General features: G+C 33.2%; 1 protein-coding gene across 2 annotated transcripts in view; it reads left to right on the plus strand.

Annotated features, from left to right (window-relative positions):
• Positions 1–25,939, plus strand: part of LOC140449818 (dynein axonemal heavy chain 1-like) — a 1,063,244-nt gene that overhangs the window by 223,168 nt on the left and 814,137 nt on the right. For both annotated transcript variants that reach the window (XR_011951893.1, XM_072543176.1), the window contains exon 18: positions 23,751–23,883. Coding sequence is in view for 1 of the 2 variants with exons in the window: in XM_072543176.1 (XP_072399277.1) it covers positions 23,751–23,883 (133 nt within the window). In the remaining variant the exon portion in view is untranslated. The remainder of the gene's footprint in view (positions 1–23,750; positions 23,884–25,939) is intronic.

Genomic DNA, 25,939 nt, shown 5'->3' on the forward strand with positions numbered 1-25,939 from the left:
AGAAGGAAAAGGGGAAGACCACCAAATTCCTGGAGAAGAGAAATTACAAAAACAATGAGGCTTAGGAGAGGGAGATTGGAGAGATAGGAAGAGATGGAGGCTGAAATGCGGGAAGCGGCAATCGCCGTATGACTCCCGTTGTATGATGATGATGATGCAAACAGAAACTTGATTGTGTGTTAGACAACCTCTATTAACGTTTTTTAAAATACATACAACCAAACTTATATGGAATCACCCAGTATTTCCGATTTTGTAAAGTATTACTAAATTTTTTTTAATGGAAAATGGACTAAATTTTATACTAAACCAGTTTAATTACTATAAAAAAAACAATCAAAAAATATTACAAATGCTTGAAATTAACAAAAACGCAAAAAAATACGAACAAATGAAAACATTGCAATGGTTGACTAAAGAAAGATATAGTCTTATTGTTTATTTTAATAATCAGTGTTGCCACTGACTCTAGCTCTAATACAAGCTTTAATCCGACGGGGAATGCTTCTAATCAAATCGTCAACTTGTTCTTGAAATAAGTTTGCTCATTCTTCTAGAGCGGCTTGAATGAGCTAATCCGCATTACCTGGATTATCCCTTCGAGCTCTAATCCTTCTTTTAATGAGGTTTCACACATGCTCAATGGAATTAATATGAGAACAGTGACATATTCAGTTTCCAGAAAGTCTGTGGCAACTCTGCTGAAATGTGGAGGGACATTATCGTGCATGAAAATAAAAATATTTCCCACTGCACCTCGCCACAGCTTAACTATGGGTTCTAGTACCAAATCTACATACTGTCGACCCGTTAAACTTTGCCGTAAGGAACGCAAAGGTGTTTTTTCTCCCGTCATAATGCCTTACCAAAACATTACAGTTCCTCCTTTATATTTTGGAAGGGATCCGGCAGTTTGCAGTCTAGCTTGTCTGTATCCACCTCTTAAAACTTGAATTCGACGGTCATCTGATTTCAGGCCAATTCTAGTTTTACCTGCAAGCAGGACATTTTGCCAATCTTCATTTGTCCAGTTCTGGTGTTCCAGATACAAATTAAGCCGATCAATTTTGTTCTGTCTGGATAACTCTGGAACCCTCAACTGCCTCCTGCTAAATAAATTTTGGGAACGAAGTCTCTTTCGTACTGTTTCAACTGAAATGTCAATACCTGTAGACTGCAAAAGTTGCCTTTGGAGCTCCGGATGAGAAGAGATTGGATTTCTTCTAGCTATTTGACCTAAAACTGGTCTTTTCGATTACTAGTTACTCTACGACGACTTTCTCTAGGCCTGTTCTTGAGTGTACCCAATCCTAAAAATCTTGCATATGTTTTTGAAACAACGCTCTGCGAGACGTGTAGCGTAGCTGAAATTTGCCTTTGTGACATTCCCTGCTCAACAAGTGCAACAATTCTTCCCCTCTGAACATCTGAAAAACCTACGTAGGCATATTACCTTTTTTGAACACAAACTTAACTTTATTTTGACGTCTCGGTTTTACAACTTGACACAAATAATAAAATTTTTCAATGTGTACTTGATTAAATTTTATCAATTATGAATTGTATTTCCAACAAAACCCTTTATCTCTAATTTGCAAAAAAGTTGTCATACATTTCTTTTTATTTCTTATTATTAGTAAGAAATACTGGGTGATTCCATATAAGTTTGGTTGTGTCTATTATTGAAGAAAATATTCCGCCTTAGAAGTAGAGATCGCAAGTGAAAACTAATTTTGTATAGATTTTAAAACAAATTTGCTTTGCAAATGCCTTTGCCATGTTTTGTAATTAGTACATAATTAAAGAATACTCCATTTTACAGAAGAGTAAGTGCTGTTAGTGTGTTTTGCAAAAATAAATTAAAACTATATGATAAAACAATATTTATTTTAATAAAATACAGATTATAAAATACAAAAGTACCAATGTAAAAACTATGATTAAAAATTAGAAACTAACAAAAAAAAACAATCTGTACTTAAAACAAAAACAAATAATGTTTAACTTATATATATAATATAATATATATAATATATAACTTAAATAACAATAGGAACAAACGAGACAAATACATCGGTTTGGTAACAGCAGAAAACTAAACAATAGAAACGAATAAGAAAACGAATCGATATATTTTATTTAAATATTGGAATCTATGTTTCTGAGTCTGGTAGGCTTTGTAAAAAGAACTTTCGGTTTTCCGAATAATGGTACTAGGTTTTTTAAAGTGACTGCCTTTTTGTCGCTAAGATTTCTAGTTTCTTAGTTGTTGTTTTTTTTTATTTTGCCACTCTTTTAACTCAAGTATCCCTACATTTTTTTTAGAGTTTTTCACAAGTTCAGTTAGTTCCTGAAAATCATAGATATTTCTGTTTCTTAGTATTTTTTGCTCGATATTACCACGAATTCCATCAGCAGACATGGGTGTATGACCCTTTGTCAGATATCTTATAACGATCTCCAATGGTCTGGAAAAACGATTGACTTCAGTTATCAAGAAAGTATATAGAACCCAATTTTTATTCTGGGATGTACAGTTATCTGCCCAAAATATAAAATGAGAGGCATCTCTTTCTTTTCTTATTACTTCTAATCAAGCATCAACAATCGACTCAGTCTTACGTCCACCTAAACCAGAGTACACAGAAGCTGTTATTTTTAGATTGTTTAGTTAAAGTAGCAAACGTAAGGTTAAGTCACAACAAGTCGGCTAGTAACAATTGCATTTTTACTTTGACGCATAATATGGATTCGCTTGATATTTCCGAACCCCTTAAAAAAAACAAAGGCATGACACAGACACAGATCTCGAAAGACGAATACATTTTGAAATTTTGGATAGTATTATTATGAAAATAGATACTAGTTCTCCAAATTTTAAAGATTTGCAAATTTTTTACTTCGTTTACAATTCAAAATTTTAAAGTTACACCAAAGAATGTCCAAGATATCTATAGGAAAGTTAATTAAAAATTATCCATAATTTTTTAATAAAATAAAAGTAAAAAATGAATTAAAAGTTTTATATGCTGATCCAAATATTTTCAGAAGGTGGGTTAAGTTACAAGATATGTATAATTTTATATACTGCAATTTATCATAACAAATTGTTATCGAAATCAATAAATTTTTGTCATTAATTCTCTCATTACCATCAACTTCTGCCTCAAATGAAGGTGATTTCCCTTGCCTCAAACAAATCAAAACGTATTGCCAAAACACCATAGAATAAGAGAGAATGTCAAGTTTGTTTCAAATGTCAATAGAAAAAAAACCTTTAAATCTCTCAAAAACTCTAATAAATTTTTCGATGACGTTATTCGCTCCGTGCGTGACCATGGTAGGGGTACTTTGAAACGATGCCAGCGTGCGTAGCGGCGAAATATGACAAAATTGGACACTATCTTTTTACGCATAAATTTTATCAAAAATGTGTGCAAATACATATTGCGTATTTAATTATGCTAATAATAGCAAAAATAGTAAGTTTAGTTTTTATAGGTTCCCAAAGATACATAAAGTACATATAAATTAGAGAAAAGAAAAAGATGGATCCGTGCTATTATTATGAAAAAGTGAATATCACATAACTTCATTTTTATGCAATTGAAATAGAAAAAAATTTAAATAATTTATCTTAAATGATATTATAAGGCTTCAAGCTAACTGCAGAGTGCCTGATGACTTTAGCTTTTATATTATAACACTATTACTGTTTTTAAATATATATGCTCTTTCACGTGTAAAACTTGATTTGCCAGTACTAGATTTTTCCCTCTCTTTTCCGTTTGTGGTTGAAAAGATATATTATGATGAATTTTGAGAAACCCAGTTTTTATTATTACATTTATTTTGTACATAAACTAAAAAAATATAGTTAAAAAGTTAATTATTAATAAGTAATTGTCAATTCGCATGTATTTAACAATGTCATATGTTTAACGTGAAAATTGGTAGGTCCAAAACTGTCAGATGAAGGCGGTAGGTGTCGCGTCAGTCACGCACGGAGCGAATAATCCATTTGGCTACTTCCAAACAACGTAGACTAGAGTTAATTTATAAACATGTTTAGGTTCTAAATTTATAGGAAAAAAACAACAAAAACCAAAAAAAGAACAAAAAATCTTCTATGATGATTGAGCCTTTTTATTAGACGGCATACCTATCTGAAGAGACAAAAAAAGCTTGCCGACCCTGTCTCTAAAGCCACGAGCCACCACTCTCTGACTGTTTCATTAACTCATTAAAGTGAAGAGCCTTTTTCTGGATTAAATAACCACTTAGAGGAATTCTTCTTGCGATGGCTCTTTCTATTCTTTGTAATAATAAATCCATTGAGTAAGATGAAAATTTAACGCTTAATTTTGTACCTAAAATTATAGATTTTCTTATAGCAACTTCATTCTTCTTAATTCTTCTTAGTTGATTCGCCCCAATTAAAATGTTATCCAGTTGCCGTAGATCCTTCTTCCTTTTACTAAGCGATCTAAAATGCAATTTTCGTTTTCAACGAAATTGATTGCCTTTGATGTTTTATTTTTCTCCATTGGGCCAAATAAAATCTTAAAAAATGTAACGATATATTTTGCCTACCATAGGGGTATTACTATTAGGGGTAGAAGATGGGGGATAGAAATTCTTGGGGCGAAGATAGGGTAAGCAAAATAAACGCTACTTGTGCGAACGGGCACTCAGGCTTTGGTAGGAGAGCTGGGGTCGTGGATAAGTAAAAGACATGGGGGTTTGGATTGGGGCAACTACAGAAAAATAAAATAAAGGGTCATAAATCTCTTGGGACAAACAAAAACAAAACGAAACAGGAAACACCTCAAGAAATTTAATATATGGCGCCACTTGAGGTGCCTAATTATACCTATTACAACCAGCTAGTTGTAACTGGGGATATAATTATTAAACATAAAAAACATATCTTTTTCGAATAAAACTCAAAAAGGGTTAGTTAAAAAAATAAACAAATGTTAAGAAACAAAATTTAACATTTATTTTTGTGTCACCACAAACAGTTACAAAACATAGAGAACACAAGAATGCTCAAAAAAGACAATACAAAATTATAATGACAATAGCTGCAAAATACAAAAATACAAAAAAGACTTACATGTATCATCTGTTAACAATTTCCAGGAGTTGGAGATACTACAAAACTTACAATTGTTAATGGGCGAGAATTTGTAGCAGAAATAAATTATTACAAATCAAAAAAAATATCTTTTTAAGTGAAACTATGCATAGTGATTAACCTTCTTTAAAAAACAAAAACAAAATCTCAAATATGATTCGGTATTTACCAAATGTCAAAAATAGTGCTAACTGTCATATGTTAATACTAAATCTTAAAACTGAGGACAATTAAAATGACAGCAAGCTAGGCCTCGCCCTAACATCTACAATTTTAGTTATTACAATTTCTTAAACTTTTATGAAAGCAATTATTATTAGAAAATGTTTATTTTTCCTTTAAAAGTTCAACAAAAAAAATTACCTGGGTTTCACTAAAATTTCTGGGGTTAGGAACTTCACTTACACTGGAGATTTACTGCCACGCAAAAAAACTGCATCTATAGTCTGGAACGACGACCAAGGACAAACAAAATTGAGGCTAAAAGTTGGCAGTGGACACAAACTTCGAAAATCTGCTCCTTTAAAAAACTGGAACCATGTGGGTATTTTTCAAATTTGTTGGAAACGCCGCAAATCTCTTAGATACAAATCTTTTTTTCAACAAATTTGCCGGCTTCTTCAAACCACACACACCGACATCTGCTCTCAATAACCAATCTTTTCAACCTCATTTTAACTTCACATATAACTGCTACTATACTATACATTTTCCCATGAAAAAGGGCGAAAAACACAAAACATTACGAATTTGAAGGAAAATTCGGACTCCAATAAAACTAAACACGCCTTTAACAGCGGCCGGCCTTACCGAGAGTGTCGAAATTATCTTAAAAAATTGATGGCATAAACTAGAGTAAGCAAAACGCCAACATAAACAAAACAACGAAAATTAGACGTAGATTAATTTAAAAACGCAATATCGGGCGGTTTGAACAAAGAAATATCGAAGAATTTGCGTCTGTGACATAAATAAACAATAAAATGATTCATTATCGACGGCGGCGACCTAAAAAAAGAACGAAAGATTATATGGGTTTTAAATTGAAGGATACGAACTAAGAAACATTAAAAAAATTCTTCGTTATTATAATGCATATACAAGGGGATTTCAATTAACACATATACAAGGGGACTTCAAAATAAAATGCTACAATACCCCCACGTAAGAGCGAAAACTGGACAAACAGGAAAAGTTTTCGTTTAGGGCAAACAACAATCAGGTTGGAACAACAGTAGCATTTTCCAACTATTGCAACAATACATCATGACTTCAGGGAATCAAACAAAACAAAAACAACAAACAAAAATCATAACAAAAACTACTCATCATAACTGTTCATGGACTTCAAAATAAAATGCTACAAAAAGAAATAAAAAAAAATAAACTTACGATACTGAGCTGGCAAAAACCTCTTCTAATGAAAAATAAAGCTTTATGACACTTACTCGAAACGTTTTAATCTGAAAAACGGGCTGATTATTTTGCCGTGTTAACTCAAAAGCTTTAAACTTGTTTGCGAGAAAAATCAGTTTTAGTGGTTTTGATTAGGCAATCGTGATTTTTTAAAAAGTTGTGACTTGTTCCATATAGAAGTTAACAAATAGATTTATACTATCATGTGACAGATTTTAGTAGAGTATCAACTTGGGAAAACAACGCTTTTGACAGATACGACTATTTCATTTAACATGAGGTATACAGTGTGTAAAAGCCAAATGGAATAAATTCATTATTTAAGTTACTGTACATATTTATAAAAAATCCCGAAACACGTCAAATTTAAATTATAACTTGACATTCTTTAACGTGAAAATGCAACCCCTACCTTCAACCCCCTTAGAATGACAGGTACAACCCCCAATTTTTAAAATAGGAAGTATAGGCTTGTGATATATCGTTTGAAAGGTCTTTTCATTCTCCATTCAAAAATGTTGTCGCTTTCAAGTTTATTAAGATTAATTAAGATAAAATTAATTAAAATCATGTGGTTACCGAAATTCGCTACAATACAATCAAAAACAAATGTAATGCAAAACGTAATAAAATGTAGAACACGAAAAAGAACTATGAATGTTAATGAAGTAGATGTTCAAAATGTTCACCGCGAACGTCTTGGCAACATCCTAATCTCAAATAAAACTGTCTTCTAACATTATTTAACATAACAGGCGTGATCGACCTAATCGCAAGCGTTATTCGTTCTTTTAAGTCATTTAAATCAGAAGGTTTAGTTTTGTACACATGGCTCTTCACATATCTCCATAAAAAGAAATCTAATAATGTAAGATCAGGTGATCGCGCTGGCCATTCAATCGATCCTCGCCTCCCTATCCACCGATTGGGAAATATTGTATCGAGGTACTGCCGGACATTAAGTTGGTAATGAGGTGGTGCTCCATCCTGCTGAAAAAATATCGTATTCGCTGGAACTTGAGGGTTTCCTGGATCAGGATATAAATTTGCCAACGTTGGAATGATATCATTTTGAAGTAGTGCCAAATAATTGTTGCCATTCAAGTTGCCCTCAATGAAAAAGGGACCAATGATATTGTTTCCTACAATCCCTGCCAAAACATTAACCTAACACACTCAATACCCTTCTTCTCTCATCCAGTGAAGATTTTTCGTGGCCCAGTAGCGGCAATTTTGCCGATTAGCATGACCGTTAAGTGAAAAAGTACACTCATCAGAAAACATATACTTCCTATTTTAAAAATTGGCGGTTGTACCTATCATTCTAAGGGGGTTGAAGGTAGGGGTTGCATTTTCACGTTAAAGACTGTCAAGTTATAATTTAAATTTGACGCGTTTCGGGATTTTTTATAAATATGTACAGTAACTTAAATAATGAATGTATTCCATTTGGCTTTTACACACTGTATAATTAAGAACGTAACTACGATTTTTTGAAAATATTTAGTGCATTAAACAAATGAACGTTACAATATTAATGTTGTATTAATTTCTTAAGTTATTCTTAATAATTAGGAAAAGTTAAAAAAGTAAACAACAATAAAATATAATACTCAGTCAAAAAAATATAAATAATTAATACTTAATTTTCTACTCCGAACTAGTTATTATATTATATTAATCATCAATTATTGTGTCCACATTTTCGCTGACAAAAATATTTTTCCAAAATATAATGCGATTTGGGGGCATTATTTGACCAATTTTAGTGATAATATTCTGTTTTCTTTCCATGGTATTACCTCGTGGTTGGGAGATAGAGAGTGGTTATGCAATGCCTTTTTTTTTGGATATTAGCCTTTAAAAAATTGGCACTTATGATTTCTCCTTCAAAACTAGTTTTATAACCTAATGTATGGAAACCTCTCATGAACTAAACTTCCACCATTTGTTGAAGGTACGGACGAGGGATCAACCTTGTTATTTTATATTGAGATGATTCGTCTTTCAAGTTGTAAAAATCATTAAAAGCCATGTCGATAACTTCGAGATTACGTGTTGACGTTTTAACCGCATTTACAAAATCAACGAAGTCATAAACTTTACCTTGTCAATTTAGTGATTGCTCGACTCTATGGTGAAATGAGTCAGCTGCCAAATGTATGACCTGACTCAAAATATCTTTTTTTATGAGTTATTTTCCTAATGTTTAATTCTAATGAGTTTACAGCATACACAAAAAATGTGTACAAGCACCAATTTTTGTTCTGACCGGAACAATTATCCAGCCAAATAACAAACTTCTTCGGAATTTCTAATTTTGTTTAAAAATGCATAAAATGTGCTAACAATATCAGCCTTTTTCGTCCAGAAATAGCTTCATGCCATAGAACAGCAACTTTAGAAGTTTTAGAAGTACCAACTGGAACAAAGCTCTCATTAAAGGCTATCAGTCTAGGAGTAAATATAATTTCTTTGAAAGTATCGTATCTTTGGAGCATAATTACCTACAAAAAGATTGTAGAAGGTCAAATATAACAGATATTATTCAAAATAAAATTCATACCTTCTGCAGATCAGCTGTATAAACTCTAAAATCGCCCGACGATCTGGAATCAGCGTTGTACATCTCTCGGACCTTTACAATTTTTTCTCGATGATTTTTATATGTTTCGCATTCAGGACAAACAAAATCGTCATCTAACACGTATGAGCTTTCTTTTTTATGAATTTCGTATTTTTCACAAGTAAAACACTCTTTTATTCTCTAAAAAAATCCTAGAAAGAAAACGCCGGACGGTCTTAACGGAAAACGACCCAGCTTACGAAAAAGGTTAATGAGTTTTGGAACATGGAATGTGCAAGGTATTCGGACTAAGCTTGATGAGGTGTTGAAAGAAATTAAGAGATTTCAATTATACGTAACAGTTCCTACAGAAACAAAAAAGAAAGAGAAAGGGACAGACGAGTTTAAAGATTTGGTTTATTTCTATAGTGGAGTAGGAAAAGACAGAAGAGCAGCAGCAGGTATAAGTATATTGATAAAGAAAAGGCTGCCACGAAATATTAAGAACTGGGAACAAATAAACGAAAGGCTAATAAAAGTTGAGATGAAGCTAAAAGGACGTGACATAGTGGTAGTGGGCGCATATGCACCTTCTGAAGATGAAAAGAACGGGGTAAAGGATAAATTTTACGACGAATTGACGGACCTGGTAGAGAGTATTGGAACTAGGAAGGAAGTAATTCTACTAGGTGACTTAAATGCTAGAACCGGAAGAAAAGTAAATAGCAAAATGGTCGGTCCATTTGGAAAAGAAAAAATAAATAAAAACGGTGAGAGATTAATAAGTTTCTGCGATCATATGAATTTAAAGATAATAAATGGATATTATCAGCACAAGGATATTCATAAATTCACATGGATTCAGCCAACGAGGAATTTGAAATCAATAATCGATTACTGTACTGTATATAGAGAGAAAGAAAACTCCACAATAAAGGTTAATAACGTTAGAGTCCATCGAGGAGCAGAATGTGGATCTGATCACCATTTGCTTAAAACGTCACTACTATTTACATTTAAAGGAAGCCAACGACAAAATGAAAACGAAAGTTCAATGATACTGCAAGACATTTCAACAAAGAGATAGAATCTACAAGGTTTTGAAAATGAGTCTACCCAGTTTCTGTATCGAATGAGGTTGAATCTGAAATTGCACGATGTTTGTTACTCCTTACCAATTAATACGGACAACGAAATTGACGAAGCTGCAATGGAAGCTATTGGAGAAGTGGATAGCATAAAAAATAGAAATGAATGGTGGAATAAAGAAATAAAAGATCTTGCGGAGAAGAAGAAGAATATGTATAACAAATGGCTAGCAACAAAGGACCCTTACTATCAACAACAGTACAACAGCTTAAACAAAGAAGTAAAAAAAGTAAATAAAGCCAAAAATGAGATGTGGAATAAAGCCTGCGATAACGTAGAAAATTTTATGGGTACAGCAAGAAGTAAAGAAGCCTGGAAAATAATTAGAAGTAGTAGAACAGATAGAAAAGAATGCAGTAGGTTAACTCTAATAGCCCCAAAATTATGGGTCGAATATTATAAACAAATGCTGACAGAAGATCTAACAGAATTCCAAAATATTGGCTACCAAAAATATGATATTTCCTACCGCGAAGAAACTGAAATAACACCAGAAGAAATCAAAAAACATGCCAACGCTATGAAAAATGGAAAGGCTCCAGGACCGGGGGGAGTACCCATTGAACTGATTAAATATGGCCCTGACAAACTATTTCAGCTATTGGCTTATATTTTTAATTAATTCTTGAGGGGAGAAGAGCTACCCCCAGAATGAAAAACTGCATAAATCAACAATCTATACAAAAATAAAGGCGACAGAAAAGATTGTAAGAACTACCAAGGGCTTAGTGTAACTAAATCAATCTGTAGAGTCTACGGGAAGATAATTAAAAGCCGAATTGAAGATTGCTGGAAAGACGCTGAAGATCAGAGTGGCTTTCGTACTGGTCGTTCTTGTATAGACAATGTGTTCTGCCTAAAACAAACAATAGAAAAGCGTTTGGAACATAATATGGAGACACACATGGTATTTATTGATCTTCAAAAAGCGTATGACAGTGTCCCATTAGCCAAGCTATGGCAGGTGCTAGAAGACAAGAATATTCCACCGATTTACATTAATGCTGTAAGGGAGTTGTACGATGATATGACGAGTGTAATAAAGATTGGACAAAAAGTGACAAAAAAGATAAAAGTGACCAAAGGACTTCGCCAAAGCTGCTGCATTGCACCTACACTCTTTAAGATTTATTTGGAGGGGGTTTTGGATATTTGGAAAACAAAATGTGAACCTATGGGTATTAAAATTGAAGACCATACACTGTACAGCTTGCATTTTGCTGATGACCAAGTAATACTTGCAGAAGATCAAGATGATATCCACTACATGTTACAAAAAATAGATGAAGAATATACTCAGTGGGGCTTATCAACTAATCCATCAAAAACAGAGTACGTAGTAGTGGGAGGGGAAGGAAAGCACTTAGAACTAGGAAGCAAATTCAAAATACTGATAGCTATAAATATCTCAGTGTAAACATTACAACCAATGGTCAGAATACAAAAGAAATAGCTACTAGAATTGGTCAAGGAAATTCAGCAATACGTCAACTGAATAGTATACTTTGGAATAACCACGAAACCCGAAATAATCACCCGAAACACAAAAATTAGGATATACAAAAGTATCATAGAAAGCATTGCAACATATGGTTCAGAGCTTTGGGTAATAAATAAAAATGACGCATCCAAAATAAAAGCAATGGTAATGAATTATTGGAGAAGATGTTGCCAACTCACTAGAAGATATAGAGTAAGGAATACTGAAATCAGAGAGTGTATGGGCATAGACATTGACGTCCTGGAAACTATAGAATGCAAAAGGCTGAAATGGTATGGCCATGTAGAAATAAATGAATGATCAACGATGGCCAAAGAGAATGTTACAGTGGATCCCCACCAACCGCAGGAAAAAGGAAAGACGAAGAAGATCGTGGAGGCAAGAAGTAAAAGGTGCAATGGAAGATAGGGGTCTACAAGTAGATGACTGGAACGATCGCAAGCGTTGGAAGCTAGGTGGCGAGAAACGGCAGCAGCTGTAATAAACTCGTTATATATAAAACACTCTTCGTTTCCAAGCTTTGTAAATGAAATATAAAGCTCACTAACGATTTGACGATATAAATAATACGAACATTTAATACTTTACTTTGATTTAAATGATTCATACATTAGGTTCGGAGCATGTGCTCGTCTATAATGCGATGTCGTAGGGTTGAAGGACTGTATATGAACAATGATTAAATCTCTGTCTAATTTTTTTAACCTGCCTCCTCGTCTATCTTTGTTAGGATTAAGCGATAATTGGCAACTCCTTAAAGCTGTTCTAACTGGCTTCTCATTTTTTTCATGATGTTCTAAAGTTGTCAGATAAAATACTTTACAAACATTTTGAGGTATTCCTTCTTCATCTTTTAACTGATAGATAAATGTAAAAGAGCGCCGAGAACTATCTGAATTTCTAGTTGCGTATCTTTTTTTGGGAATTTTTAAAATGAAACTTGAATAAAAAATTTTCTGTTCCTCAGAGGAAAAATTACAAAACTGCCTATTTATATCTTGCCGTCGAAGCGTAGAAACTTTATTACTGCAATTTTTCTTGCTAGTAGCCAAACAGCTTCCAGATACCTATTTTGTGTTTCTTGACTAACTTTTGCATTTTTATTGAACGCCGTTTACTTAAACTTTCTTCTTTTTTTTCTTTTTCTTAACTGTCCCTTTTTAGTATATTTTTTGCTCTCTGATTTGTCTATTGCGCTTAGTATAATACTGTGAATTAAATTATTAAAATAGTTATAATTATTGGTAGTACGGTGTTCTTCCGTACCGAATAGTTAGAAGAGTTAGAAGAGGAGATAGCAATGGCGTGAAAAGAATACGCAGAAAGACTTTTTAATGACGAAAGACCAACACAACCAACTCGCAAACTTCCTTCCGAAAACTTATCAGGGCCATCAATAGTGCGAAGTGAAATAGAATAAGCAGTTAGAACCACAAAGATGCATAAAGCAACAGGTCCAGATGAAATTAATATAGAAGCAATAAAACTACTAGACAAGGAGAATATCGAAATCTTGGTAAAACTGTTCAATAGAATTTATGATACTGGTTACATTCCGCGAGAATGGTTTCAGTCATCCTTTGTGATGATCCCAAAAACAGCTAATGCCACAAAATGCAATAAACACCGCTTAATCAGTTTAATGAGTCACTTGCTGAAACTCTTCCTTAGGATATTACACTCAAGAATGTGCAAGATACTAGAAGAACTTAGCGGGTCAACACAATTCGGTTTTAAGGGAGGACTAGGAACAAGAGAGGCAATTTTATGTTTGAGCACCTTAATACAAAACTGTTTAGATCAACGAAAATATGTCTACCTCACCTTCATCGACTACGAGAAGGCATTTGACAATGTTAAACATGATATAATAATGGAACTACTACAGAGGGCCAACATTGACCAGAAGGAGATCAGAATTATTCAGAATCTATACTGGAACCAAATGGCAAAGGTGAGGATTGATCAAGACCAATATACGGATGAATTTGAAATCCGGAAAGGTGTTCTTCAAGGCTGCATACTCTCTCCAATGCTTTTTAATTTATATGTTGAAAATATGTTTGCGGAAGCATTAGAAGACACGGAATTAGGCATCAAGGTGAACGGCATACCAATTAGCAACCTACGCTATGCGGACGACACAGTGATTATAACTGATAATTTGGAAGATCAGCAGTTATTACTTGATAGGGTGAATAGCATAGGTAAAAAATATGGCCTCAAAATCAACATTTTGAAAACGTTGGTCGAACGAAATAAATATATGGTCATTAGCAGAAACCCTCCAGAAAACCCGATAATATGCATAGGTGACGATCGCATAAAACGCGTGAGAACTTTTAAATACCTTGGCACCACAATCAATGACCAATTGGATCCACAACAAGAGATAAAAACCCGAATACAAATGGCAAGAGCAAGACAAGCTTTTGTGAAATTCAGACCGCTCCTATGTAATCAAAACCTAAATTTCGAAATACGCTACAGAATGGTCAAGTGCTACATATGGTCCATCTTGCTTTATGGCATGGAAACGTGGACTTTGAAAAAAAAACATCTATCAACAAACTTGAAGCATTTGAAATGTGGTTATTGAGAAGAATGATGCGCATACCTTGGGTGGATATAGTTCGAAACGATGACGTCCTTAAGAGAGCCAGCATGGAAAGAGAACTCTTTGAATTAATTAAAAAACGCAAGATTGATTACCTTGGGCACATATTGAGAGGAGCAAAATATGAAATACCACAGTTAATCCTACAAGGGAAGATCGAAGATAGGAGAGGAGCCGGCCGCAAATAATTATCCTGGTTAAGGAATATTAAAGAATGAACAGGAATACACAATACAGGCGAGCTGTGTCACACCGCCAAGAATAGAATTCTAGTAATGAGATAGTCGCCTACGCACTTTGGTGTATGGCATGTTAAGAAGAAGAAGGTGTTCTTCCATATCTGCCAATAAGTTGTTTAAATTTAATTCCCAAATAGCTGATGAGCTCGTTGTTGAAGCAGGTTGTAATAGGATTTTGCTAATAACATGTATATTTTGGTCGCTAACGTTATTATCTGTCTCCCAAAATTCTTCACTTGAGGTAGATGTTAAAGGAAGGTAGTCTCTATCTCTGTCATCAGACACGTCAGATTAAATATCTTACTGAGCTATATTCGACAGCTCGTTATTTGTTTCTGCGGAATTTAAACCCAGGTCCACCAATATTTTACCTCGTCCTCTAAATTCTGCTGAAACAAATTTTTTCATCAAGTAAATTGACAAAGCAATAATTATTTTTATAGTTTTTAATAGAATATACATAATATATATACCTATTTGGTGTGAAAACTAAAGTGACATAACCTTATTTTCGAGATAATCAATTTACAAGAACCAAAAATATTTACCTTGACACATAGGTATAAGGTAACAATTTGTATTTGTTTAGCCTTTTATATAAATTAGTAGACAATATACTTACTCGTTGTTTCTGCAAAATTATTATCCATATTTTTTATGACCAACAAACTAAACACATTCTATGAAAATACGAAAAAGTAAGGTTAGAAATAAAGTAAATTGACAGTTTACTACTTTTCGCGCCAACATAACAATATCTTGAAATGTTAAGTGAATAGGCCGTATTTGCCGAAAACTTTTTGGTTACGGCTTTTTGTGTTAACATTTACAGTTGCTGCTTTTAAAGCTAACATTTTAGTAGAAAATTCAGATACGGCTATTAATTTAAGCAGTATATATTCGGTTTTATTGCAGATACGGCTATGAAACTCAGGTAGATTTGTAGAAAAGATTACTAAATAACGAGTAGGATATGAAACTCGTTTTTAATAAAAATTGCAGTTACGCCCTTTTGAGTTAACACGGCAGTATTATACTGCAACTTGGAATCAGCAAAATTTTAGACAACTTATTATAAAAGGAAGCACCGCTAAGAGAAAAATTATTTTAAAACAATAACAGGTTATACCTTTTAATGCGAAACTCGCAATGATGTAATAGGGACACCCTGTAACAAAGGAATACCCGAATTGCAATCGCTCACTGTATTGACATCTGGATGTGAATAGTTAATATTTAATTATAATAGTTAATAATAGAAATTTTTTAATGAAATACAAACCGCACAAATGAACTATTTTGTTTAATAAATTATTTTTTATATGCAATTGAATATGATATATTATCAGATTTTAACTAAATAATAAGCAATTTTCTATATATTGTATTGTTAGTAGTGTTTTTGCTGAATTTATTTCGATGTTATAATTCAATATCGTTAACTCACAAAAACAATTAAAAAAAAAACAAAATATTTGATTAAAACCTTTGTATTTTAAAATATTCGAATTGCATCAATTCAGGCGTTCTCTAATTCGCAGTTAAAGGTTGTAATTGCTTTAAATAAATTAGCCCCGAATTAAAAAAAAATGCATTTTCTACAAATTGCCGTAAAACAAATGATTTTTTTATTCGTGTAAAATATCAGTTTTTTTATTAAAAAAACGAGAACAATTTTACAAAATTATTGTTTGTTAAAAAAACTTTTTTTTTTACTTTTTGGTATCATCATCATCATCCAGCCTCAAGAGTCCACTGCTGAACATAGGCCTCTTCCTCATGTTTCCCACCCCGACTATCTTGCGCGGCTCTCATCCAGTTTTTATTGAGTCTTCTTAAATTTGGTATGATGTTAATAACATAATTATGTAACTTTCATGTGGTAAAAAGTATTTATTTAAAAGTGAATCTAAATAATTGTGAATTCGTAAAGAGAGACAAAGATATTTAGAGCACACAATTTTAAGTAAAGAACTGGCACCAGATTTGAAAAAATCATAAAAATGGAACAGCATCTAACGCCAAAATATGCCAAGGAGTCACAGAAGAAAGACTTGTAACATTTGCAAATTATTATGGGAAATGTGATAGTGGATAGGTTGTAACGATACTTTTCTGGATATGAAGTGGGGGATTAAAAAGAAAAGAAAATTTCAGTCACCTTGCAAACCGGAGCTCATGTATTTAGACAGACACAAGCCTGTAGATCTAGGATGGGGTATATTTAGAGAAAAAATTGAGAATTGAAACGTACCAATGGAAATCACATAATTGGGTTTAAAAGAAAGAAGAAAAATTAAGGGCACCACCTAGTCCTTTGTTGAGGAACCAGAAAAACTCGACACTTGACCTATGCGAAGATTTTTTTACCAAAGATTAAGAAAAGATATGACAAATTTTTAAAATTATTCCAGAAAAACCCAAATACAATATATTCAAAAAGAAGAAGAAGCAAACAAACTTCCTTATATTGTTGCTCTACATTCCTGTCAGTTTTATCTTATTATATATTTACCAAAAGAAAGGAAAAATATAAGAGAGCAACAAATAAATCTTCTTCTTCAAGTGCCATCACCGCGGCGGAGGTCGGCAATCATCATAGTTATTCGAAGTTTTGAGACAGCTGCTCTGAAAAGTTCATTTGATGTACATCCGTACCACTCTCTCAGGTTGCGCAGCCATGACATTCTACGCCTCCCTATGCTTCTCTTTCTTTGGAGCTTTCCCTGCATAATCGGTTGGAGCAGGGTGTATTTCTCTCCACGTGTAATATGTACGAGATATTCCAATTTTCTTGTTTTAATTGTATTTAAAATTTCTATTTCTTTATTTATCCTTCTCAGAACCTCTTTGTTTGTGATGTGTTCTGTCCACGAGATTTTCAGAATTCTTCTATACACCCACAGCTCGAATTCCGAGTGATGACAGTCTTCTCATTTTGTTGAAATTTGCTCTAGCCTTTTCTATTCTGATGTTGATCTCCTAAATGTAATCATTTGAGGCCAGATATGCAAATTTATCCACTTGTTCGACGTTGGTTCCGTTTATTAGAAGATTCTCGTTATTTCTTTAAGTTTTCGATAATCTCATAAATTTTTGCCTTCTTGACATTTATTGTTAGACCATATTCTTTTGCATACTCCACTATTCTGGTCACCAATCTCTAAAGATCTTTAATATTTTCGGCTAAGATCGTAGTGTCGTCCGCATATCTAATGTTGTTAATGGGAAATCCATTTACCTTTATTCCAGCTGTTTCTCCCTCAAGAGCGTTTTTCAGGATCTCTTCGGAGTAGGCATTAAAAGTAATTGGCGACAATACGCATCCCTGTCTCACTCCACATAAGTGCTTAACACTTAACAGCGAGCAAAAGTACGTTAACACGTACTTTTGCTCGCTGTTTATAGTATAAATTTGATATGATCCTGAGGTCATTGTAGTCAATCTTCTTTGATTTCAGCACATTCATTAATTGTTTATGTCGTACTTTATCGAATGCTTTATTATAGTCAATAAAACATACGTATATATCTTTATTGATGTCCAGGGATCTTTGTATTCGTATATTAAGTAAAAAAAGAGCTTCAGGCGCTCCTTTGCGAAAACCAAATTGTGTATCATTAACGTTTATGTCCAGTTTGTAATATATTCGGTAACCAATAAATAATTGGTGCTAATTAACAATTTTTATTTCTTAAAAGTCCAGCCAGGTAAAAGTTATTATACAATGTCAACACGTTAGAGCAAAATAGACATAAATCAGATTTTTAAAGTGCGTTTTTGTAAAGAAATAAAATCTGGTGCATAATCTGAGGGAAGAAGCTGTAGCATGGTTAAATGAGTATAATACTCATTTAAATTCAATTGTAATATACTATTCAAAATGATTTAATTTATCATTTAGTTGAAATAAATGAATGATTTTTGGCTTCAGATGTTTCATGTTCAAATAGTTTTTCCTACCTTTTGCGTAGTCGTGTAACTCTGATCTTTAATTTTGAGTCTTTAAAATAAGCATGAGTATCAACAAGCATTTTATTGAGTAATTGTTGTTGGCAAGCTTTAAAAAAGAAAACAACTTAAAAATTATAAGTGCTTACTTCGATCACAAAAAAAAATTCACAAAGAAACGTAGATCGCTCCAGAAGGTAGAAGACACAATCAAATCGACTACGTCCTAGTGGCAAGCAAGCAAGGAAAAAATATCATTGACAACTTCCAGGTCAACTAATGTTGTGGGGTATATTAGAAGAAGCTATGAAGGAAGCAGCTAAAAGCGGTTAGGTCAATTAAAAAAAGGCAAGAAATAAAGAATGGTTTGATGCCGATTGCAAGAAAAGCCTTAACAAACGAAACGAGGCAAGACTAAAATATATGGACAAACCAAGTGACGAAAATAGAAATGAATATAAAGCAGAGAGAAGACACTCCTACACTCGAAAAAAATGTGTAGGAGGAAGCAAAGGGAGCATAGTATATGGATAAAAAGTTTTAAGATATTGAAGAACATTATATTAATAAAAATGTGAGAAACTTTTAACATAAGATGAAAAGAAGCAGTGACCAAAGCGCAAGAAAACAAAGTTAATACAAGAGTAAAGAAGGACACCTAATATCATCTAAGCAGAGGAAGCTAAATAGATGGCAGTAGTATGAAGAACCGAATGGAAATGATGAAAGCAAGTGAAACCAGAGAGGCTAAAACTAAAAAGGAACTACTGAGAATTTTCAATATCTTTAAAGCGAAGGCTAAACAGTATGGACTCATCATTAATAAGCAAAAAACAAAGTATATGGAAAGACTACACATGAAGACATACAACTGAACACTATTACAAACAACGAAAGTAAAGAGTATCTTTAAAATATTTGGGAGTAAAATAGGAGTAACCCTAATAATAAAAGTAAAAGAAAGCTAAAAAATTTAGAATCAAGTTTAAGAGAAAGGCAGATGATGGGAGCTCTACACAAACTACTAGGAGTAAAAAGTATCTCCATAGAGGCAAAATTAAGACTATACCGAACGGTAATAAAAGTCACGTTCCTGTACAGAACCAAATCATGGCTTATGAACAAAAATCAAACCCATGTGAATGATATAGATCCTAGTATCCAGTTCACGATAAAGGTGGAAACTGATTCATCCATACCGTTTCTCGACGTTATTAAAGAAAAACTAACCCCAAGGTTTTCATCACTCTGTTAATCGAAAACCCACTCATACTAATTGTTACTCGCATGCCATTATATTAATCATGTTTTACTAATTGACATATTTAAATTCTTTAATAAAACTCATATTGATTGAGACTGGCTGAATGACAATTGTCCTAGTCAAGACAGAAAAAAAAACTCCCATAATCCACCTTCACAAATTATTTCAGTCATTAATACCCTTATTTCTAGATCAATACGCCTTTGCAATGATGCAAGTAGACACTCTAGTTTAAAACAATCCCTCATCCAAAACGGTTACCGTGAAAATCACATCAATAGGGGCATCCACAGACATCAAGCTCCCACTCAATCTAAACCCAAAGACTCAGACCCTCATCATTTTTGAAAGCTTTTCTTCCTTTTATTAAAGATGTCACTGTTACCTCTCCTAAATAAAATATCGTCTTCTTAACTTTTCAATTAAAATCCGGCCGTCAAAATTACAAAATAAAGTGCTAAGGAGCATTGCGAACGCTCCTTATTATTATAGGAACAATAACTTCCATACCTAGACCTAGAAATAGATATTATTTACAGCAGCGGTTTTCAACCTTTTAGCACTGGCGCCCCCTTTGAACACTGAAGATAGCTCACGCCTCCTCTCCAGTAAATAATTGGTTGGTTCAAGTTAGAACAGTGAAATTGTGAAACTGATGATGCTAACTCTACGTTAGCAAAAGCTGGCATGCAAAATAAAAATCCAGATATATTTAAATACGAAAGTTTATTTGATGTCTCATTAAACTTAACATTGTTTACTTATTTGAGAAAAAGAACAATTAAAAAATCAAATACACATATAAAGTTGAAAGTCTTATATGAGTGTTTTTGCACTTTCAATGAGAGGGTTGGTATTGTCTGTTCTTAACAAGTTTTTCGATATTCGATTGAAACTGTGTCAGACACATTTCAAGTCACTTTCCACGTCCAGCCTTGAACGGTATTTTAATTTTATATACGCCAATGCAGAAAAACCAGATTCGCAAAGATATGTGGATGAAAACTGGACTAATAACTTCGCAGATACTAAAACCACTTCTGGGTAAACAGGAAAGTAGGTTAACCAAAATTCTTCCAAGTCCATGTTTGCAAAATCTGCTCTTGCTTGTGAATCACATTTTAGGTCAATTGCCTGCTCTTGAAGGTTAACTGAAAGAATGTCAACTTCGATATGAAAAGGATCTCTTGTCAACTTAAATTCCCAGTTTTCCGAGCTAACATCTGGAAAGTACTTTCGAATTTGATTTTTCAGTTCTTCCAAATGCCGTGATATGACGTCTTTCAAATCCGAAACTAGATGTAGTGGAAGGGTTTGAATATCATCGAGGAGGTCGTTCAGTTTAGGAAAAGACTAAAAGTTTGGCTTGGAACTGTGAAGGAGGCGTTACCAAAGCGATATTTTTTCTATAAACCCTTTAATTGCATCATAAGTATTTAAGAGGTTTTTACGGCCTTGAAGCTTCAGATTCAGGACATTAAGTGTCTCAAAAAAGTCAGACAAATAAGCCAAGTAAAAGATATTTTTATCATCTGTAACTCTTCTGTGAAGATCTTCTTGTTTTGAAGTTATTAACAAAATTTCAACTTCTAACTTTAAATTGAATAATCTTGCAAGCATATTTTCTTTGGATAACCACCGGACTTCTGTGTGAAACAGGAACGTTTCCTGATCACTATTCAGTTCTTGACATAGTGCCCGAAAGAGCCTAGTGTTTAATGCGCTGGATTTGATGTGGTTAACTATTTTAATTGCTAAGTTTAATGTGACGTTGAGAGTTTCAGGTAAAGTCTGACCAGCTAAAGCTGGTCTGTGAATAATGCAGTGACAACCAATTATCCTAGGGTTCTTCTTTTTTGCCAATTCCATAAATCCAGATCGACATCCTGTCATGGCTTGGGCCCCATCAGTACATATGCCAATTACTTTCTCCCGTGGAAGTTCATTGATTACTAAAAAATCTTCAAGAGCAGAAAATATGTCAATGGCTTTACTTGTTGTTTCAAGAGATGTTAAAAACAATATTTCCTCCAGGAACCGTTTTTTGTCAATTAATCGACAGTATAACAATAACTGTGCATGCTTTGAAATATCAGATGTTTCGTCACACTGCAAAGAAAAAAACGGTGAATCTTTTAATTTTTGCAATAGTTGATTTTTCAAATCCAGAGCCATGTCATCAATTTTACGTTTTACTGTGTCGTTTGAGAGAGAAATTTTTTCTACTTTCTTACAACTGTCTTCACTAAGTACGGTACTACAAACAGTAAGTAAACAAGGTTTAATTAGTGACTCACCAATAGTATGTGGTTTCTTGTCTTTAACTATCAAAAGTGCTATTTTGTATGATGCTTCCACAGCTTTCCCATTTTCAACACGAAAATTTTCAGTAGAGTCTCAAGTTTCATACGTTTTAGGCTGCTTTTTTGGCAATAAAAAATTCTGGGCATTTATCATTAAAAAAAAAACTGGTTTGTAATTAGATGCCGTTCCAAACGTCCGGGGCGCATTGCATCATTACTGAGAACAGCATGACAGTTAACACACTGAGGTAAATGACAGTCGTTTTTCTTTATAAAGGTAAAACCATACTTGATATAATCGACTGAATACAATCTTTTCTTTGGAAGTGACTTAGCCATTTTAAAAGCTGTTACACAACACTATTAAATAATTCACAAACAATCACTCCGTTATTAAATAACGATTACACTGATTGCTACAAACACCACACAGACGCTGTCGCCTGAGACTGACGCGTGAGACGGAGTCACTTAACTGGAGCCAGGAGTGCTTGCAATACAGTGTTGGTAAGTATATTTTGCGCTCCTACGATGTTGCCATATACAAGACTGTCGCGTTTAACTCATGTTGTGTGTTTGAGTAAAACGATTTTAATCACGTTTAAATAAAGAAATATTTCTAAACAAAATAAAAATACGAAATACAAAATATTTTGTTTTTTAACAAAATATATATTTTTTAATTTTTATTTTTTTTTCTATGTACCCTCACGCCTGCCCTGAAATTATCTCACGCCCCCAGGGAGGCGAGCCCCCCAGGTTGAGACCACTGGTTTACAGGATCATTAAAAAAGTCTTGCCAAGAGTCACAAACAACTCCTTCTTTAATACTTGTTAAGGCCACCTAGCTTTTTAAGAACACGGATCTACCTAAAAGGCTCGAGGGGAAAAACCCCTTGAGTTGGTAAAGTGAAAAGCAGAGTGTAGTGCAAAGTGTTGGTACAGGTTAATATTTGTAGAATACATTAACAGAACCTAAGGGATACTAGTGAATTTGCTCGTAATCTTAAATTTTTTGTAATCATTTATGGTAGAAAAAGTTCCCTATTGATTGTATCGTATAATAAGACGGTAATGTTCTCTTATTCGTGTTTAAGAAAAAAATTAAATATTAAATTAGTTATATAAAGTCATTTCTTCTAAAGCAATTGAAACGGAGTCTGCAGGTAGATTCGTTGTTAAGGGAGGTCCATTTAGTATTTTTTGTTGGGACAAAAAATATTGAGGATATTTTGATACAAATAATCTTATTGTAGTGGAAGATGTAGTAATTAAAACTATAACATACACTGTAGCCATTTTAGTCATATGGTCAGTAGAAATTATATACGTCAAAAACTTTACGCAAAAACAATCAATAAAAACAATTAAATTTTTTTTTAATTAAAATAAAGTTTTTTATTAAAAATAACAAGGTTGATGACAACGTCCAGTATAGAAGTAAGTTATAAAGACTTACAAATATTTTAGATTTGTAGATCAGCTACAGCTATGCGTCAGCGCAAAGTTTTCAAATTCTATTATTTCCAAAGATAAGTCCGATTATCGTGAAACACTATATATAAGAATTATAAAAACTTACCTAACTCTATAATATTTTCAGGCAATGGATGTATTTGGAACCAATCTTTACTAGTGAAGATATAACAAAACAATTACCTGTCGAAAGTAAGAAGTATAATGCGATGGAACGAACTTGGAAGAGAATAATGAGAAGTGCTGTAGATAATCCACAGGTAAGGTCTTTTAATCGATTTTTACAAATCAGGTTTTCTTTATCTCTTTTTAAAGTTTTTTAAAGCAGTTACAAATCAACAAAAAGTAATCGCAATATTTTTCGACATCAAACTTTCTTCAAAACAGATCCATACAAGTAAAAACGAATGGATTCATGTCAACATCGAAATCACTTCATAATGGAATTTCTCAAGGATCGGCCTTAAGTCCACTATTATTCTTAATCGCAATAAATAATATAAAAAGCAACATAAAGCTTCCCGTAAAAGCTAATCTTTTTGCTGATGATCTAGTAATATATGTTAAAAGTAAAAATATAGAATTAGCTACGCAAATTTTACAAAGAACATTAAACAGCTTAGAAATGTGGTCTTTAGAGACTGGTTTAACTTTTTCAACTGAGAAGACTAAAGTATTAATATTTGAAAAAAGAAGAGCAGAATACAACTTAAACTTGTATCTAAATGGTCATTCTCTGGAACAAGTCCGCAAAATCGAATTTTTGGGTGTAATATTTGACTAACAACTCACATGGACTTCACATATCAACAATTTGATCAAATCCTGTCAACAAAGAATAAATTTACTAAGAGTTTTATCCATTAATAGATGGGGTTTAGATACTAAAATTCTTCTAAATTTATATCAGACATTAATAAGAAGAAAACTACGGATGCATCTGTTATGAAACAGCAAATAAAAATCAACTAAAAAAAACTGGATGTTATTCAAACCATATCTCTACGACTAATCTTTGGAGCCTGTAGAACTACTCCAATAAGAAGCATTCAAGTGCTAGCAGGAAAAATGCCACTATACCTCAGAAGACAATATATATCACTATGCTACGCTTCAAAAATTCTAAGCGCAAAGGATCATACCTTTCTCGCAAGTTTAGTATCGAAAGGATCACTAGAACAATACACAAAATACACCACCAATACAGTACCATTTTACGAACGAGTTAAAAGACTACCGTATTATATCAATCAAATCACCTTGGCACCCATAAAAACATACCAGACATCTCCCTGGACAGTCTCTTTACCAATAGTAGACCTCTTCTTACTTAATCATGATAAGCATTTACACATTTCTGCTGAGGTCAGGCTTCAATATCATGCAAATTTACTCAAATATTCCACTTACAAATTGTTCTTCACTGATGCCTCCAAAAATTGCAACGGAGTAGCAGCTGCTACTATATCAGAAAACGTAACTGACGGCTGTAGTATTTATACCGCAGAGCTCCAAGCAATACTTGACGCACTAAATCATTGTAAAACCACAAATGAAAAATAAATACTAATATTATCAGATTCATTAAGTTCTCTACAGGCCATTAAACATGTTTATCCTACACACATCAATCTATTTGTAATTAAAGACGCTTTACAACAGCTCACATTTTCTGGGAAAACCATATCATTTATGTGGGTCCCATAACATGTCGGAATAACTGGTAATGAGCTAGCAGACAAAACAGCGTTTGAAGCAACACACAATTTGACATTCCGAATATAACAAGTATACCAATATTAGATGCTAAAACTTTATTCAAGACTTATGTAAATAAAATCTGGCAAGAAATATGAAATTAAACAAACACAAATCTTAAATTAATTACTATTTAAATGGAAATAAGCCACAATTAAAGGTTAAAATTCCGATTTTATATGTTTGTTATTTAAAAAACATAAATGATGTATTCTCTATATGTTACTGACTTACCAATACTGGTATTTTCCTTTTAATAACTTCCTCTTTCAATATGGGTAACCAGATCCTACTACATTCTGCCGAGGAATTCGCGACACAATTGGTCTCATTTAGCATAATTAGAGCCGCTTCTTTGATTTTTCTCTTTTTACCATCCGTTTCTTTTAGGACTATATTTGAATCATTCCATTGAACCCTATGCTCATTATCCCATGCGTGTTTATTTTAATGATAATGAGCATAGGGTTCATTGGAATGATTCAAATATAGTCCTAAAAGAAACGGATGGTAAAAAGAGAAAAATCAAAGAAGCGGCTCTAATTATGCTAAATGAGA

The sequence above is a fragment of the Diabrotica undecimpunctata genome, chromosome 9, assembly GCF_040954645.1.
Source record: "Diabrotica undecimpunctata isolate CICGRU chromosome 9, icDiaUnde3, whole genome shotgun sequence".
In the NCBI taxonomy this organism is placed as follows: Eukaryota; Metazoa; Arthropoda; class Insecta; order Coleoptera; family Chrysomelidae; genus Diabrotica; species Diabrotica undecimpunctata.